We start from the raw sequence: 16327 nt of genomic DNA, 5'->3' as shown, positions 1-16327 counted from the left end.
GGAGTCTGAACTAGGTCCAGTATTATTCAGTATTTTCAGTAATTGCTTAAATACTGCAGTGGAGCGAACACTTATAAAATTTGCCCATGTCACCCATCTGGGAGGGGTTGCAGGTACTTTGGAGGACAGGGCTAGAATTCAACTCAACCTTGAAAAATTAGAGAAGTGGTCTGAAATCAACATGATGAAATTCAGTAAATGCAGGTGCAAAGTACTTCACTTAAGAAAGAAAACTCAAATGCACAACTGCAAAATTGGGAATAATTGGATAGGTGGTAGTACTGCTGAAAAGGATCTGGGAGTTACAATGGATTACGAATGGAATGTGAGTCAGCAGTGTGATGTAGTTGCAAAAAAGGCTAATATCATTCTGGGGTATATTAACAGCTGTGTTGTGTGAAGGACAGCTGTGTTGTGTGAAAGTCTTACTTTACTTGGCACTGGTGAGGCTGGAGCTGGAGTGTTGTATACAGTTCTGGGTGCTATACTAGAAATAATGTGCACAAATTGGAGAGAGTTCATAGAAAACCAACAAAAATGATAAAACCTTAAAAAACCTGACCTATGAGAAAAGGTTAAAAACGCAAAAACCCTGAGCATCTTTAATCTTGAGAGAAGACGACTTGAGGGGGAATCTGATAACAGTCTTCATATATGTTAAAGGCTGTTATAAAGAGATCAAGGATCAATTGTTTTCCATGTCCACTGGGTGTAGGACAAGAAGTAATGGGCTTAATCTGCATCAGGGAAGATTTAGGTTAGCTATTAGGAAACACTTTATAATTATAAGGATAATTAAGCACTGGAATAGGCTTCCAAGGGAAATTGAGGAATCCCCATCATTAGAGGTTTTTAAGACCAGGTTGGACAAACAGCTGTCAGGGTTGATCTAACCTCACTTGGTCCTGCCTCAGTGCAAAGAACTGGACTAGATGCCCTCTCAAGGTCCCATCCAGCCCAATATTCCTTCTATCTATCTATCTATCTATCTATCTATCTATCTATCTATCTATCTATCTATCTATCTATCTATCTATATGTAATAGTTGTTTAAACAAGTTAGTACAGTTGCCTCGCTTGTATATTCAAGTGCTGCAGTTGCTCCAACATTTTGCTGCCTGGATTTCTACATTTTGATAATGTGGTTCTATGAGTCAGAAGGCCAGATTCTCAGCTGTGCAATATGATTTACATGCTGTCATAGTTTTATCTCATGATTTTGGTGCACAATATCTATGTTCAGGGATCAAACTATTGGGGGGAGGGGGAAGAAGGAGGAAGTATAGGTATTTTACCTAGGTTTGCCCACAAATGGAACTCTGCCCACTGTATAGTATATTCTGTAAATGTTCATAACAGGATCATGAGTCCTCAGCTGAGTTCCATTGGCGGACTCCTTGGGCATGACTTCCTCTCAAAAGGATTCAAATAAATGCATGGACTCTGCTGGACTGTCTGGGCTTGACTCCACCTCAGTGGGTATTTGATGTCCCTAGGTTCCTTGGGCTTGACTTCTTGATTGCACAGAAATTGTAGGACTCTAAGCATCAACACTAATGATGCCAAAATGAGATATCACTTCTGGTAACTTGGGCAGATGTTCATAATATACGGTTTTTGATTTCTTATATGCTTTGATTAGCAATGAAACAGTTAATATAGATTTTTAAACTTTCATTGGACATCTGCATTAATACCTCATTGAAATGAATCGGAATTGTTCACACTTTTCAGAACTATTGTTTCAGTCTCTCTGCAAACTCAGGGAGAATTCGTTTTTTTTCAGTTACACTTGATTCATGTTTTGAAGATTTTCTTCACAAATGTAAGGCCTAGGGATCTTTTCTTAATAAAATTTTAGATTGTGGAGCACAAGGTGGCAGCTCTGGGGAGATGAATGTATAGCATATCTATATCATAATTTGATCCATCTCTATGCTGTTTAATTTGCATGAAAAATGTGCATAACTAACTTTAAAATGTGCAAGTCATTTGTTAGGAAACTGAAAGTTTGGCATTAAACATTGAAAAATAAATACATATTGACAGAATGTGAAAGCAAAAATGTCCAGCTCGTAAACTTTTAGAAGTTTTAAAATCCATATTTTTTCTAATGAATATAGTATGGAGGCAGGAGGAGATTGAGCGCATTAACAGCACTCTTGCTGGAGCAGAAAGAAAGGCAGCCCTCTGTGCACTTCTAGAACAAGAGACACAGCTGATTGCTTCCATTGGGAGACACAAACTAAATGCAGATGAAGAGAACCAGCAAAAAACAATACTGTTCTTTTTGGATAAGGTCAGTGAAGTAATTGCAATCTGAACATGAATGTACCCAAAGTTCAAAAACCTAATATCATTTACAAACTAGGACACAAAAGTAAACCACTGTAATTAGCTTGACCAGTTATGCATAGTGCAGACATTTACATGTTTGTCAGAGAATAGAATTGCCTCATTAGTTAGTTTTTAAGTCTTTATTCATGTTGGTACAATTTAATGAACACTTCATTTTTCTCAAGCACAGAGTTCAAGCTGCCACTTACTTCATAACTTATCTAGTTATTTGAAGAGATATGAGAACAATGTATCATGTAACCTACCATCTGTGCTTCACTCTATGCACAGCAAGATATAAGTATAGTATAATAATGACATTAACTCTGAGTTGATGAATTTTGCCCTATAAGAATATTCTGCATAAAGGACCTAATTCTGCTCTTAGACATCAGTGATACAAGGTCAGGCCCTAACAGAATGCATATAATTTTAGAACTGACACAGTATGTCAGGATAATGTGTGCTATTTTAGTTTTTGCACAGTACAGTATAAGTTATTATCATGTAGGAACCCATACATGAAAAGTAGTTACTTTTTAAATGCATTGTCTTTTTTTAAACTTTAAATAACTCTGCCAATTAATTTCTCTCTCCAAAATACCCAGTGTCACTAATCAAAACTAATGAATAAGTGGTTGATCCTGTCCTCTGATATACTGTATGAGCTACTGTGTATCTTGAAAAATCAGTTACTGCATTTTGTCAAAACATGCCTTAGGTGCCTCTAAAGTGTGTGTGTGTGTGTGTGTGTGTGTGTGTGTGTGTGTGTGTGTGTGTGTGTGTGTGTGTGTGTGTGTGTGTGTGTGTGTGTGTGTGTGTGTGTGTGTGTGTGTGTGTGTGTGTGTGTGTGTGTGTGTGTGTGTGTGTGTGTGTGTAGCATAAAACAAAGAACAAAGGTTGTCCGGTTTTCAACCAGAAAGTCCAGTCGAAAGGGGACCTGTACAGTGTCCAGTCAGGTGTAGGGACACCAAAAGTTCAGTTACTGCAGGTGTGCTCAGACAGGGCCACCTCCTACCTGCATCTCATGGGCAGGCAGGCTCCAAGTCAGGGGCTGCAGCTCCAAGCTCAGCCCCAGAGCAGAGGGAGCCCAGATGGGGGAGGGAGATGGAGAGGATCGAGTGATGAGGAAGTATTGGGGGGGGAGAGAAGCAAGTAGGAGGTGGGGGCTGGGTGAAGAGGCGGAGAAGGGGCAGAGCCTCAAGAGAAGAGGTGAAGCAGGTGGCAGGGCCTCGTGGGGGAAGAGGTGGGGCAGGGGAAGGTTCTGGCACTCCTGCTGTAGTACCCTGTTTTCAGAAAATAGAAAGTTGACAACCCTACAAAGAACTGGCCAAACCAATTTAAATGAAATGTTTGGTGGGGAGGAACAAATACATTTTTTTTCTGGAGTGGGGCGCTGAATGGCAAATTTCAGCATCAAGCAAATTAAAATGACAAAATTATAAATTCCTCAAAAACAAGGTTGATAATGGAATTCGAAACTCCAAAGTGACCTATACACTTTTTTTTCAAAAATGACTATTGGATGCATTTAACAATCAGCAAATGTATTATATAGCTATGTCTCCTTTTTCTCTTCACTTAAGTTCCCATCATGCTGGTTAACTAAATAAAAAACAAATTTCCTTCATATAAGATACTTGGTTCTGAGCTGTTCACAGTATCTGTAAGACTTCTTGTAGTAACTAATAACTCTTTGCAACCACAGATTACCTTGGAATTTTGGCTCAGGAGAAGAATGACTTGTTAGCTGTTCTTCGCTCTAAACATTTTATTCTGCAGGAACCAGACATAATAGTGGTTCCCAATGCAGCACAGGCTGCAGCTGCCAGACATTCCTGCCTCTTAGTTGGAAGGAAGGATTTACTTGTGGTTCAGTGCACAGGACAGAAAGTCAGGAGAGCTTGGGTGACATCTTGACCTCATTGAACTCAGTGTCAAAACTCTCACTGACTTCAGTGGGGGCAGGTTTTCATCCCTGGATTTTATTCCTGTCTGACTTTAGGAAGGTAACTTAACCATTCTGTGCCTCAGTTTTCTCATTTGTAAAATGGGGATGATACCTAACAGAGATGACATAAAGATAAGTTAATGTTAAGGCTCAGCATGAAGCGCTTAGAAATATTCATTACTCTTAGCTAAGAGATGTAGTAATATTCTGTTGCTTTCTACAAATGGATCAGAAAAGCTTAATCAGCTGTGAAGCACACAGAAGTACTAAGGTAGTAGTGTGACAACCATAATACTGCATGAAGTTGGCAGACACTCTTTAGTGTTTTTCTGACCCTGTCAATTTGAGGCAAGTGGAGAAGAGATTCTTCGGGATGACCTCAGCCCTGTTATGGGAACAGGAGAGCATGTTTGGGCCAAGTGAAGGCCTTTTGAAACTTAGCAGAGGTTACCTAAGAAGTGGATGTGGTAAGGAGAGAAAATGTGAAAAGGGAGAGGATGATTTTTAGTAGATTTTCAACAAATGAAGAGATGAGAAGAAGGAACAAAAAGATATTTAAAATGTATAATAAACCATACTGATAGAAGATGTAGACAGGAAAGAGAAAAATAATATGAAAGGCGAGACAGAATCAGAAGAGAGAATCTGAGAGAGAACAGGTGAAAGAAAATAAATGGAAAACCTAAAAAATGATTTAACATTACAAAAAAATTAGTTTGTTAGAAACCTACTTACGGGGAACACTGATACAAGAATATAAAAGCGGGGAAGTACAACAAAGAAATCAAGGAGAGAGAGAGAAATGTCATTAATCTTAATTTTTTTTTAATACAACATTTGCTGCTAAAGCTTTGGGGTAAATTTTATCTTACAATTCTTTTATGTGGCTACTATTGATACTTTATGTAAATTTACATAATATGGTGTTTGTGAAATCTAACACTATCAGACAGATTTATTTGGCATTTGTTATATGTGAAGCTTATTGAAAAGATAAAAATAAAGAATTTGCTGGAAAACATACAGATTTTTGATCAGCATTGGTCTCCAAATGTGACATTATAAAATTCTCCTTGGTTTTGTTGCTTGCATTATCAGAAACAATGTACTTGTACTTTTACTTAACTAGAGGAATTCTTACATTATTTTTTAAGACCAAGCCGACAGTGAGTCCAAGTGCAGTAAATCTAAAGATTTCATTAAATGGTAGATGGGACATTAGATGGGGAAGGCTCTTAGTTACTACAGAGAATTCTTTCCCAGGCATCTGGCTGGTGGGTCTCAAATGTTCAGAGTCTAACTGATCTCCATATTTGGGGTCAGGAAGGAATCCCCCCCCCCCCCAGGTAAGATTGGCAGAGACCCTGGGGTTTTTTTTTGTTTGTTTTCCTTTGCAGCCTGGGGCCTAGTTCAATTGCTGGTTTGAACTAAAGTAGATGGTGGATTCTCTGTAGCTTGATTTAAATCAAGATTTGAAGAGTTCAGTAAAAGACAGGGCCTTAGTGCCATTTTCCATGACCAGCTCTAGATTTTGAGAACCAATTTTTCCAAAGATAGAAGCCTTCTTACATATGAAGAAATGCATGCATAATTGCATGGCTGCCATAGGTGCCGACTCTGTGGGTGCTCCGGGGCTGGAGCACCCACGGGGAAAAATTAGCGGGTGCTCCGCGCCCACCAGCAGCCAAGTTCCCCTTCTTCTCCCCTCCCCAGCATGCCTCATCCCCGCTCCTCCCCCTCCTTCCCAGTGCTTCCCGCCCCCCCGCCCCCACCGCCTAACAGCTGTTTGGCGGCACTTAGGACTTTCTGGGAGAGAGGGGGAGGAACAGGGATGTGGCACGCTCAGGGGAGGAGGCGGAGAAGAGGCAGGGCAGGGGTGGGGATTTGGGGAAAGAGGGTGGAATGGTGGTGGGAAGGGGGTGGGGATGGGGTGAGAAAAGGCGGGGTCAGGCGGGGACTTTGGAGAAGGGTTGGGATGGGGGTGGGACAAGGGCGGGCAGGGGCAGGGCCAGAGGTGGGGCAGAGGGAAAGTTGGCGCCTATAATGGCTGCTTTTACACACTTATGTACTTTGGTTGCACAGACAGCTGTGTGGGCAAAAGGGAAGTCAGGCTCTTAATTATCTGGATGTGAGTCTAGTTGCTGGTTTACTTATGTAACCGCTTGCATTTTTGTGCCTGTGCTTCCATGATCCATGTGTTGATAATGTGGGCCTAGGAATCAGAAAGCCAGATTCTCAGATAGAGTAACTCTACATACTTTGACTTCAGCAGACATATGCTGATTTACATTAGCTGAAAATCTGGCCCAGAGTTTGTCGTCGTCAGTTTTTATCCAGTGTAAGACTTTAGAGGTGGTGAAGACCTAATCTTCCCCTTAAATAGAAATAGGGTTACCAACTTCCTAATCGAACAAAACCAAACACCCTTGTCCCACCCCCTGCCCTGCCCATTCCCTGAGGCCCTGCTCTGACCCGCCCCTTCTCCAAGGCCCCGCCCCCTGCTCATTCCATCCTCCCTCCCTCCATCACTCGTTCTCCCCCACCCTCACTCACTTTCACGAGGCTGGGGCACGAGGTTGGGATGTGGGAGGAAGTGAGGACTCCAGCTGGGGGTGCAAACTCTGTGATGGGGCCGGAGATGAGGGGTTTAGGGTGCAGGAGGGGCCTCTGGGCTGGGGCCAAGGGGTTCATAGTGCAGTGGGGGGGCTCATAGCTGGGGCAAGGGGATGGCGTGCAAGGGGAGGTGCAGGCTCTGGGAGGGAGTTTGGATGCGGAGGGGGGTTAAGGGCTGGGACGGGGGGTTGGGCTGCAGGAAAGGGCCAGCAAGGGGCCGAACTCAAAAGAAATAGTAATATGTTGAGTTAATTTATCCACTTTCAGATGTTACTAGCCTCCTACAAAACAGAAGTATTTCAATATAACTTTCAAATGTTTGAATGTTGGTTGCAGTTTAACATCTTTAATTGAAAACAAAGCATAGCAATATTGTATGAAGCAAATACTTCATGCTATTCAATGTCTCCTTTTTTTGCTGAACGTAGAATTCTGTTGAGTACTCAAGTTAACATTTATGAGCTGAAGCAAGAGAACTGCTCAGCTGATACTGATTAGATAATATATTTGACCTTTCTCATTATGAACAGCTAATTTGAAATGTTGATGGGAATTAGTAGGTGAGTCTATAACTTTGCTACATTGGTGTATGCTGTAGGCTCACTCAATATTGCTCTTTTTCAAGAGTGCAAAAATCAGGATAGTTGCTAAGTAAAATCATGGAATTGGTATCAAAAGCTTGAGTTTTTACCCTTTCAGTCCCCTCTCTGAGCATTAATACGGCTAAAAAAATGAGTGATCTATATTACTTCTGCTTTTTAATGTTAAGTCTATTTAGTGCTCTGACAGTGGCTCTCTAATGAAATAGTACACTGCTTCCCCAGCAGAGTTTACAGCCACCTTGGAATGTAGGCTTTCAGTCTAAACCCATTATAGTCTCCTCCTTGCAAACCCCTCTTTTTTTAAGTGTAAGGAGATTGTTCTCAAATATCATCTTGTGTATTTTAGTTTCTACTTGTATGCCCAGGAGCTCCATGGTTAACTCAGGAGAGCAAAGAAAAAGGCTATTCCTTCAGAGTACCCTGATTTGTGGCAGGGAGTAGGGAGCTGAGGTCAGCAAATGCATTTTATTTCCCATTACCTGTTTGTTCCTTTTTCCCTCTTCCCCCCAAATGGTTATGTTTCTGGAAAATCTTTATGTTTGTTTGAGTTTATGAATAACTTTTTGTTTTAATTTCTATATTGCGAGTCTATGGCAAAGTCGTCTTTGGTTTTTGATGTTTTAAGTGAAGAATTAGTGAGTTGTCCCCCACTTTTGTATTATTTTTTGTGGTTTTTCTTTTGTTTGGAATGTTTGGGGGTATGAGTTTTCTTCATCGTAATTTCCCTTTTATCAGACACTGAGGTAATGAGAGTCAGAATTCCTGCCTTTTGTGTTTTTAGTATTGGGGTAGATGAAAGGTTTCCTTGTGGGGAAAATGACGTGGGTAAGGGAGTTAGCAGGTGAGTCTCAAGGATGGCAAAAGTTTTTCCTGGCAAATAACTTTGACTCAGATTGTGAAGAATTCATGTGGCTAGAGTGAAACAGGTAGCAAAGGCTCTTCCTGCATGAGTTTTTGAATGGATAATGTTAGGTCTGTTTTGAATAACTTCACTTTACTTCTTGATCGTTGTGTAGAATGTTATCCAGACATTGGTGTGGATCACTGAAATCTGGTTGGCTGATGATGCAGAGGTCCAGTTTGGCATGGCTGGTTCCAGGTAGATATTGAATGCTTTACCTACCTCATGGTGAATGAAAGGGAGGTGCAGTGTAACTGTGGAAATGCATGAGATAAACCAGTATCTGCAGTAGGTTATTTGAACGTCTGGCCATCTCTTATCTTCTCCTATGGCCATGATGCAAGATAAAAGTTTATGGTTCTGCTGGTGTGTGGGCCACATCATATCTAATAGGGAATTTCATGACTGAGTTCTCTGATCTTGTGTCAACACTGATATTGGTGTTCCCACAGATATTGTTCAGATCAGTCAAAGCACAGGATTTCCTGGAAGAATAATTCCTTGAGTTTATTTAAGGTATGTATGCTGTACACTAAGCATGGGCTTTGATTCAGGTTTGAGACCCAACGCCTCTTCCGTCCACACACAAATCGGTCTGACTTGTGCCAGCAAGCATTCACGCCCCAGGTCCTAAGACCCTGCTAGGGGGGTGGATCAGAGCCCCACTCCTGCTATGGCTCATGTCCAAGCCCTGTCATTTTGCAGTGTGGACACAAGTCAGGCCACAGACCCAAAGGTCTGTGTAGTGCAATATGGATGCATTAGCACAACTGTGAAACCCCTGGGTCCAGCAATTGTAAACCCAGGTTTGCAATGCAATGTGGATGCTCAAACATGGGCTTGGAAACACCAAGTCCCCCAGCCCAGGTACCATAGACCTGGACTGAGTGTGTAGTGTAGACGTTTCTTTAGCAGGTTGAGGAGAGTGCCCACAGAATGGCCATATTGAAAAATGGTTTTACTCCAGGTATTCATGTTGTTGATGAGATGATCCCTGAACAAAGGGTTAGAATATTCTTGTTTTGCTAATCATACAAAACTGGATGTCTCTTGACCCTGCAGCTTTAGTTTCTGCTCTGGGAAAATGATTGATATTACCAGCTGAATGCTTCTCCTCCTTAGACTGGGAATACCAGTCTTGCTGTTTTGTAGAAACGGTTGTTCTTTTGTGTCCTCACTTGTTGAGGGAATTCCTTGAGAGGAAGTGACTGAGTTTAGAATGTTGGCATCAGTGTCGATTGTGCTCTTTCTGTGGAAAGCCATGCATTTGATATGATACAGAAATGCTTCTTTCTTTAATTTCAGAATTTGTGCAGGTTACATATTTATGTCACGATAACCAAAGTGTCCTGATGAAGAGCTCTGTGTAAGCACGAAAGCTTGTCCCTCTCATCAACAGAAGTTGGTCAAATAAAAGTTATTACTTCACCCACATTGTCTCTATGATAACCTAACAACAGTAATAAATGCCCTTGTGAACATTGGGCTTGATTATTTTAATTCCTTCTTTGTAGGGCTGTCACTTGGGCTTCTCCATCTTTTTTGCTTATTCCCAATTCAGTAGCACTGTTAACTACAGTGTTCTTATGATACTGCTATGTGGGTTTTTTTTAATTTGTCTGCCTCTCATGGACTAGGCCTGACTGCATTATAGGCCTGGTGCTTGAACCTTGTACTGACGTGTAACCGCAGTTGCACCCCACTTGCCATTTAAAGATCACACCATCATATTTGAAGTTTACAGGCGACTGCACTTTTGTTGCAATAGTCTTGGGTGTGAAACTTGCTCCCCTGCGAAATATTTCTCATTTCATCCCTTCCTGCTTCTAAATTTTAATTGTTACAGTGCTTTTAATAAAAACAACGAGGAGTCCTTAGAGACTAATGTATTTTTAGAATGACCACTCTTGGCCTTCTATTTATTACCTTCCCTTCCAAATCCATTCTCTCTCTTTTTAAATTGGACTTCGTTTGTTGTATATGTATGTGTTTTAAAAAGGTAATACCTTACAGCAATAAAAATAATATACCCATGAGAGTGCTTCAGGGAGGAGCTATATGACTATTGTTATTTACTGTTGCTCATGGTGTTCATAGTTTTCAGGCTTTGTACTGTTTGTCAACCCCCTTTTCTGCACCCATTCTATGTTGTCTCCCTTTTCTTTTCTTTTGTCTCTTCATGCCTGTGTTCTTGTATTGCTCTCCTCTGATGCTCCGCTTTGCTTTTATGTGCTGGCAGCAGAGTGCAATTACAGTAGTCCTGCTTTCTGAAGCAATTCAGATAACAGGGATTATTGCAAATTCCACATTGCTGCCAGCAAACTAAAAGGCAGGAGAGAGCTAGAAAAAAATCAGGAAGTTTTAAATTTCTTGCATCAATCTTGAGTACATGAAAACAAGCCTGAAATCAGCGATCTTGAGATTCATTCTCAAGCACTGGCAATCTTGCTTTTCATACTGCTGACATTAATATTTCTTCAGTGAGGAGCTGCATGTTACATTTAGGTGCATCATTTCATTTTTATAGTACCATTTTACAATATCATTAGAAATTCCAAAATGACAGATTTATACCAAGATTTTCATACTTTCTAACCCTGCTGTGGTAGATTTGGTGACCGGATTTTGGAGACCTTCTGCACTGTATAAAACTGCTAGATCACTTAAGTGTTTTGTAAATTTGTCTCAGCTAGCTGTAATCAGCATTTCTCAAAGTGAACCTTGCACTTTAACTCTTCCTGACACAAGTCTCAAACTAGGAGAGCCAAAGGTCAAGTTTTTAACTGGGGGGGGGGGGGGGAGGTGGCCAAAAATTGAATGCATATACCAACTGGTCTTGGTGTAATATTAGAGAACTGACTGCTTTTTTGGCATTGGAGTCTAATGATACAGGCTAACATTTTTAAAGGATTTGTCGTACCATGCATGCATGACAAAACAAAGTAATAAACCTTCTGTCATGGTAGAGTAAAAATTGCTTGTTTCCAGTTTTGCAGGAGTTTACCAGCTCTAAGATTTAGGATTTCATTATAGAACCTGTCCTGTTTCGTTTCAGATTTCTTAATCAATTTTGGCTCCAGACCATCAGTTCCAGTTAGCTGTACTTCATTTAATTATAGCCCCATACAATACCTCTTTTAATTATAGTTCCATACCTAGTGATGATATAGTTAAGAATCGGTCAAATTTGCAATTATAAAGTCCTATTTTCAATTATTTTTGCTTTTTTGTGCTTACATAACTTGAAAATTAAACTGTTTCATAAAATAAAACTTTACAGGCTTTTAGTTCCTAATATGCACTAATCACATTTGTATGGCCCCTATTGCCATACTATCAGAGTGCCTCACAAATGTCATGAATTTATCCTCCTAGCACTCATGTGCAGTAAGCAGTAAGAAGTTTTTACTGCCTTACCCATTTAAAATGCTGTCTAAACACTAATTAAATCATAGAACCCTGCTCTGCAGATAGGAAAGTATGAATATCCTTATTTAACAGAGAGAGAAACCGAGTCACAGAGAGGCTAAGTGATTTGCTCAACACTTCATAGCAGTTAGTGGTAGAGCTGGGATTAAAACTCACAGGCTCGTGGCTTTCACTGTGGTGATGAATCCCCGAACCACATACAATTTCATTTTTCCTCATCTTCCTCATGTCCTTGTGACTTATATTGCATGGCATCAAGACTGTCCCTCTCCCATGCACTGCCCCTCCAATGAGCCAATTGTTCCCTCACAAAAAAACACATTCATACAAGTACTATTCCCCCTCTTCCACTGGGCCATGCAAGTCCATAATGTGAGCACACAAAGTATCCCTTACTTCTGCTGCCTGGGTACAACCAGCTCCCGCGGTGGTAGCTGCATTTTCTGGCTGAGGGTACCAGTTCAGCATCCCCTCACTGTCATAGGTCCATTCAGGGGGAAATGGCACACTTCTGGCTTCACAAAGGCTGTGAAGAGCACCGCAGAGTAATTTGGATAGCATTGTGACATTCCCCAGGGTACAATCTGGACTGTTGAACAACTATGTGCCCTTAATTATCTAGCCTAGCATGCTTTTTACACTGCTTTGCTGTCAGAACATCCGCTACTGGCCTGCTTATAGCCTTTAGCATGTAAATTCACCCACAGCTAAACACAAGCACTCTGACCAGCCACTCATGAATTACATACAGGATGACTCCCGCATGTTCTTTGCCCCAGTCTTGACACCAGAAATGTGCATCTTGTACTGCATAGTACCCTCCTGGACAATACAAACTCATGGTAAGTCCGTCATTTCAGCAAAGGAAAATTATATCTGCACCAGCCTTGGTATCACAGATGGAGTTTCCCACACACTCTAATCCAAATTTAGTGGTTAGGATAAAACAAGATAAGTTTAACTACAGAAAGATAGATTTTAAGTGATTATAAGTGATAATGCTTAAAAGTCAGGATTGGTTACTAAAGTAAATAAAAGAGTAATACACAAACTAATATCTAATTTAACAAGCTAAGTGAATTTAGAAGCAAAGGTTTTGTCTCATCATAAACTGTTACAGATTTCACAGTCTGCATCTCCTTTCAGCCTGGGACCACTTCCTCCTTATTTCAGTTATTTGAGAGTCATAGATGTCATGAGCAGAGACATGGAAGGAGGAGAGGTGAGGTGGAGGCCATTGTCTCTCATTCTTATACCCTCTCTCCTCTTTGAGGATTACCCCCCACTGGGGTGCAGACAAACAGGGTCTTGTTATGTGAGGTATAAACAGTCTTTGAGATTAAATGTAAATTTCTTGTTTACACCTTTCTGGTGCTGAAGAATGGCTGCTTAAGCCGATGATTGCTCTTTAACACCTGGCTGGGATACCAGGGAGTCCTTGTCTCTGAAAAATTGGTTTGGACCTGCTTATCTGGCCCTTGGAGCATGTTAACAATGATATATAGTAGAATATTATAACTTCCTATACAATGTTGATATACTCAGCAGATTATGACTTTTCAAATGATACTTCACAAGACATACTTTGTACAAAACTTATCATAGCCTTTAAAAGTGGTGACCATAATAGTATAGACTGTCACAAGCATTAATTGCACTGGCATCCAAATGGGTTTGTAAACACCTCCAATGTGATATTAATGTGCCAAAAGGATATACAACAACCATTCTATACCTGCTGAGAGTGTAATTAAACCTTTTTTTTTTTTGCCAGGATCTCTGAAATCAGGGTACAGTTTTGGAAGCCAAGGCAAAAGAGGGTGCACAGGATCCCCCAAAATAACAGTGGGAACAGTAACATTGTTTATGTCAATGTCATTTGGTGGCACTAGTATCCCAGTCTGTCCATGAATGTAGACTCCTGAGTGATGAAAAAGTCTGGCATTCTGAACTTTTCCTGTACAGACCACATTGACACTCATAAATCTGCCGCTGTGGTCCACTAGTGCTTGCATAACAATGGAGTAGTACCCTTTGTGGTTTATGTACTCGTTGCTCCTTGAGGAGGTAAACTATGGGCACATGAGTCCCATCAGTGTCACTACCAAAGTTAGCAAACCCCATTCTTTCAAAGCCAGCAGTTACCTCTGGAATATCTTTAATGCCCACCACCTTGGGGTAAACCACACACCTGATTGCTTCAGTTATCTTTGCCACCACTGTATTGATAATCGACTTTCCAACCCCAAACTGGTTGGCAATGGACCTGTAGCAGGCTAGCCAGCTTCCATACAGTTATAGCAACCTACTTCTATACTGGCCAGGGTGACCTCGTGTGTGTCTCTTTTGGAGGGTGGAGGCAAGCTGCTCACAAAGCTCCAGAAATGTAGCTTTCTTAATGCAGAAGTTCTGGTTCCAGTGCTGGTTATCCCACGTCTGCATGACAATGTGGTCTCACTAGTCTGTGCTTGTGGCCCTGCACTAGAAGCAGCAGTCTACATAGGGGGTATCAGTAGCTATGCCAATTATACTGAGCAGCTTCTGCCAGTGAGAGTCTACAATACCAGCGTTCTCCTCTGCCACCGCCTCCTCCTACAGATCCATCAGGGACCTTTAGTGAGACGGAAAATGCCACTGAAATGTCCATCAGCACCTTGCAGATGCGTTGCCAGTTTCCTGACACAGAAGTAAAAGCACAAGCAAGAGCAGTTCATGAACAGGCGCCTCCTCCACATGGCTGGCTCTGGTAGCTGGCAGAGACAGAACACAAGGATTGCTCGGCAGGTTGTGTTGGCAGGCAGTTCAAATTTCCTATAACGTGCGGAGTGGGCAGTGGAGTTTTTCCCCAGTGCACCACCTTCCTAAGGCTAGAGCAGTGACATTGGTAGGTGCAAGGGCACCAGGCAGTGTGGGACAGTTACTTTGACTCACGTCTGTGCACTGCAGTGTGGATGCCAGAGCCTTAGGTTTCAGCATGGGTCAGAAAATTCTTAACCTACTCTTAAAATGCAATGTAGGTGCTCAAGCCCAAGGTTCCTTGACACAGGTCAGCTGACTCAAGTCCCACTAACTCTAGGCTTACATTGCTGTGTAGACATACCCATACTCTTATTCTCTTGAAATGTGAAAGTGGCACTAACACACTTGGATCTAGGAGACAGAGAACTTGAGGTCCAGCAATAGCAACACCTATTATAGGGCTTGATCTTCTTCAAATTTATGAATGGAAAGACAAAAAATGCCAAGAACTAATGTTATCAGAATTATAAATGCTTGACTGATTGACTGTATGTAAGAGAGCAGTACGACTGCTCAGAGCTCCAGTTTGACACTGCAGAAAAACCTGAGAGTCTCTGGATTAAGTTTAGAAGTGTGAGCAACAAGGGTGATGTCATGGTGGGAGTCTGCTATAGACCACCAGACCAGGGGGATGAGGTGGACGAGGCTTTCTTCTGGCAACTAACAGAAGTTACTAGATCACAGACCATGGTTCTCATGAGGGACTTCAATCACCTCGATATCTGCTGGGAGAGCAATACAGCGGTGTACAGACAATCCAGGAAGTTTTTGGAAAGTGTAGGGGACAATTTCCTGGTGCAAGTGTTGGAGAAACCAACTAGGGACAGAGCTCTTCTTGGCCTGCTGCTCACAAACAGGGAAGAATTAGTAGGGGAAGCAAAAGTGGATGGGAACCTGGATGGGAACCTGGGAGGCAGTGACCATGAGTTCAGAATCCTGACACAAGGAAGAAAGGAGAGCAGCAAAATATGGACCCTGGACTTCAGAAAAGCAGACTTTGACTACCTCAGGGAACTGATGGGCAGGATCCCCTGGGAGAATAACATGAGGGGGAAAGGAGTCCAGGAGAGCTGGCTGTATTTTAAAGAATCGTTATTGAGGTTGCAGGAACAAACCATCCCGATGTGTAGAAAGAATAGTAAATATGGTAGGCGACCAGCTTGGCTTAACAGTAAAATCCTTACTGATCTTAAACACAAAAAAGAAGCTTACAAGAAGTGGAAGATTGGACAAATGACCAGGGAGGAGTATAAAAATATTGCGCAGGCATGCAGGAGTGAAATCAGGAAGGCTAAATCACACTTGGAGTTGCAGCTAGCAAGAGATGTTAAGAGTAACAAGAAGGGTTTCTTCAGGTATGTTAGCAACAAGAAGAAAGTCAAGGAAAGTGTGGGCCCCTTACTGGATGAGGGAGGCAACCTAGTGACAGAGGATGTGGAAAAAGCTAATGTACTCAATGCTTTTTTTGCCTCTGTCTTCACGAACAAGGTCAGCTCCCAGACTACTGCACTAGGCAGCACAGCATGAGGAAGAGGTGACCAACCCTCTGTGGAGAAAGAAGTGGTTCAGGACTATTTAGAAAAGCTGGACTGCATCTGAGGGTGTGATTGCAGAGCCATTGGCCTTTATCGTTGAAAACTCATGGCGATCGGGGGAGGTCCTGGATGACTGGAAAAAGGCTAATGTAGTGCCCAT

At 41.7% G+C, this 16327-nt stretch overlaps 1 protein-coding gene and 1 long non-coding RNA gene across 6 annotated transcripts in view; both read left to right on the top strand.

Annotated features, from left to right (window-relative positions):
- The window catches only part of IQUB (IQ motif and ubiquitin domain containing), a 133454-nt gene that overhangs the window by 13759 nt on the left and 103368 nt on the right, over window positions 1-16327 (top strand). For all 5 annotated transcript variants that reach the window (XM_039510513.1, XM_039510499.1, XM_039510506.1 and 2 more), the window contains one exon: window positions 2124-2299. In XM_039510513.1, coding sequence (XP_039366447.1) covers window positions 2124-2299 — 176 coding nt within the window. The remainder of the gene's footprint in view (window positions 1-2123; window positions 2300-16327) is intronic.
- LOC120388603 lies at window positions 8528-10334 on the top strand. The gene is made up of 3 exons (XR_005590616.1): window positions 8528-8602; window positions 8857-8920; window positions 9710-10334. It is a non-coding gene; the product is annotated as an uncharacterized LOC120388603 (long non-coding RNA).

The sequence above is a fragment of the Mauremys reevesii genome, linkage group 1 (assembly GCF_016161935.1).
Source record: "Mauremys reevesii isolate NIE-2019 linkage group 1, ASM1616193v1, whole genome shotgun sequence".
In the NCBI taxonomy this organism is placed as follows: Eukaryota; Metazoa; Chordata; order Testudines; family Geoemydidae; genus Mauremys; species Mauremys reevesii.
This window is presented reverse-complemented; position numbering and strand designations above follow the sequence as displayed.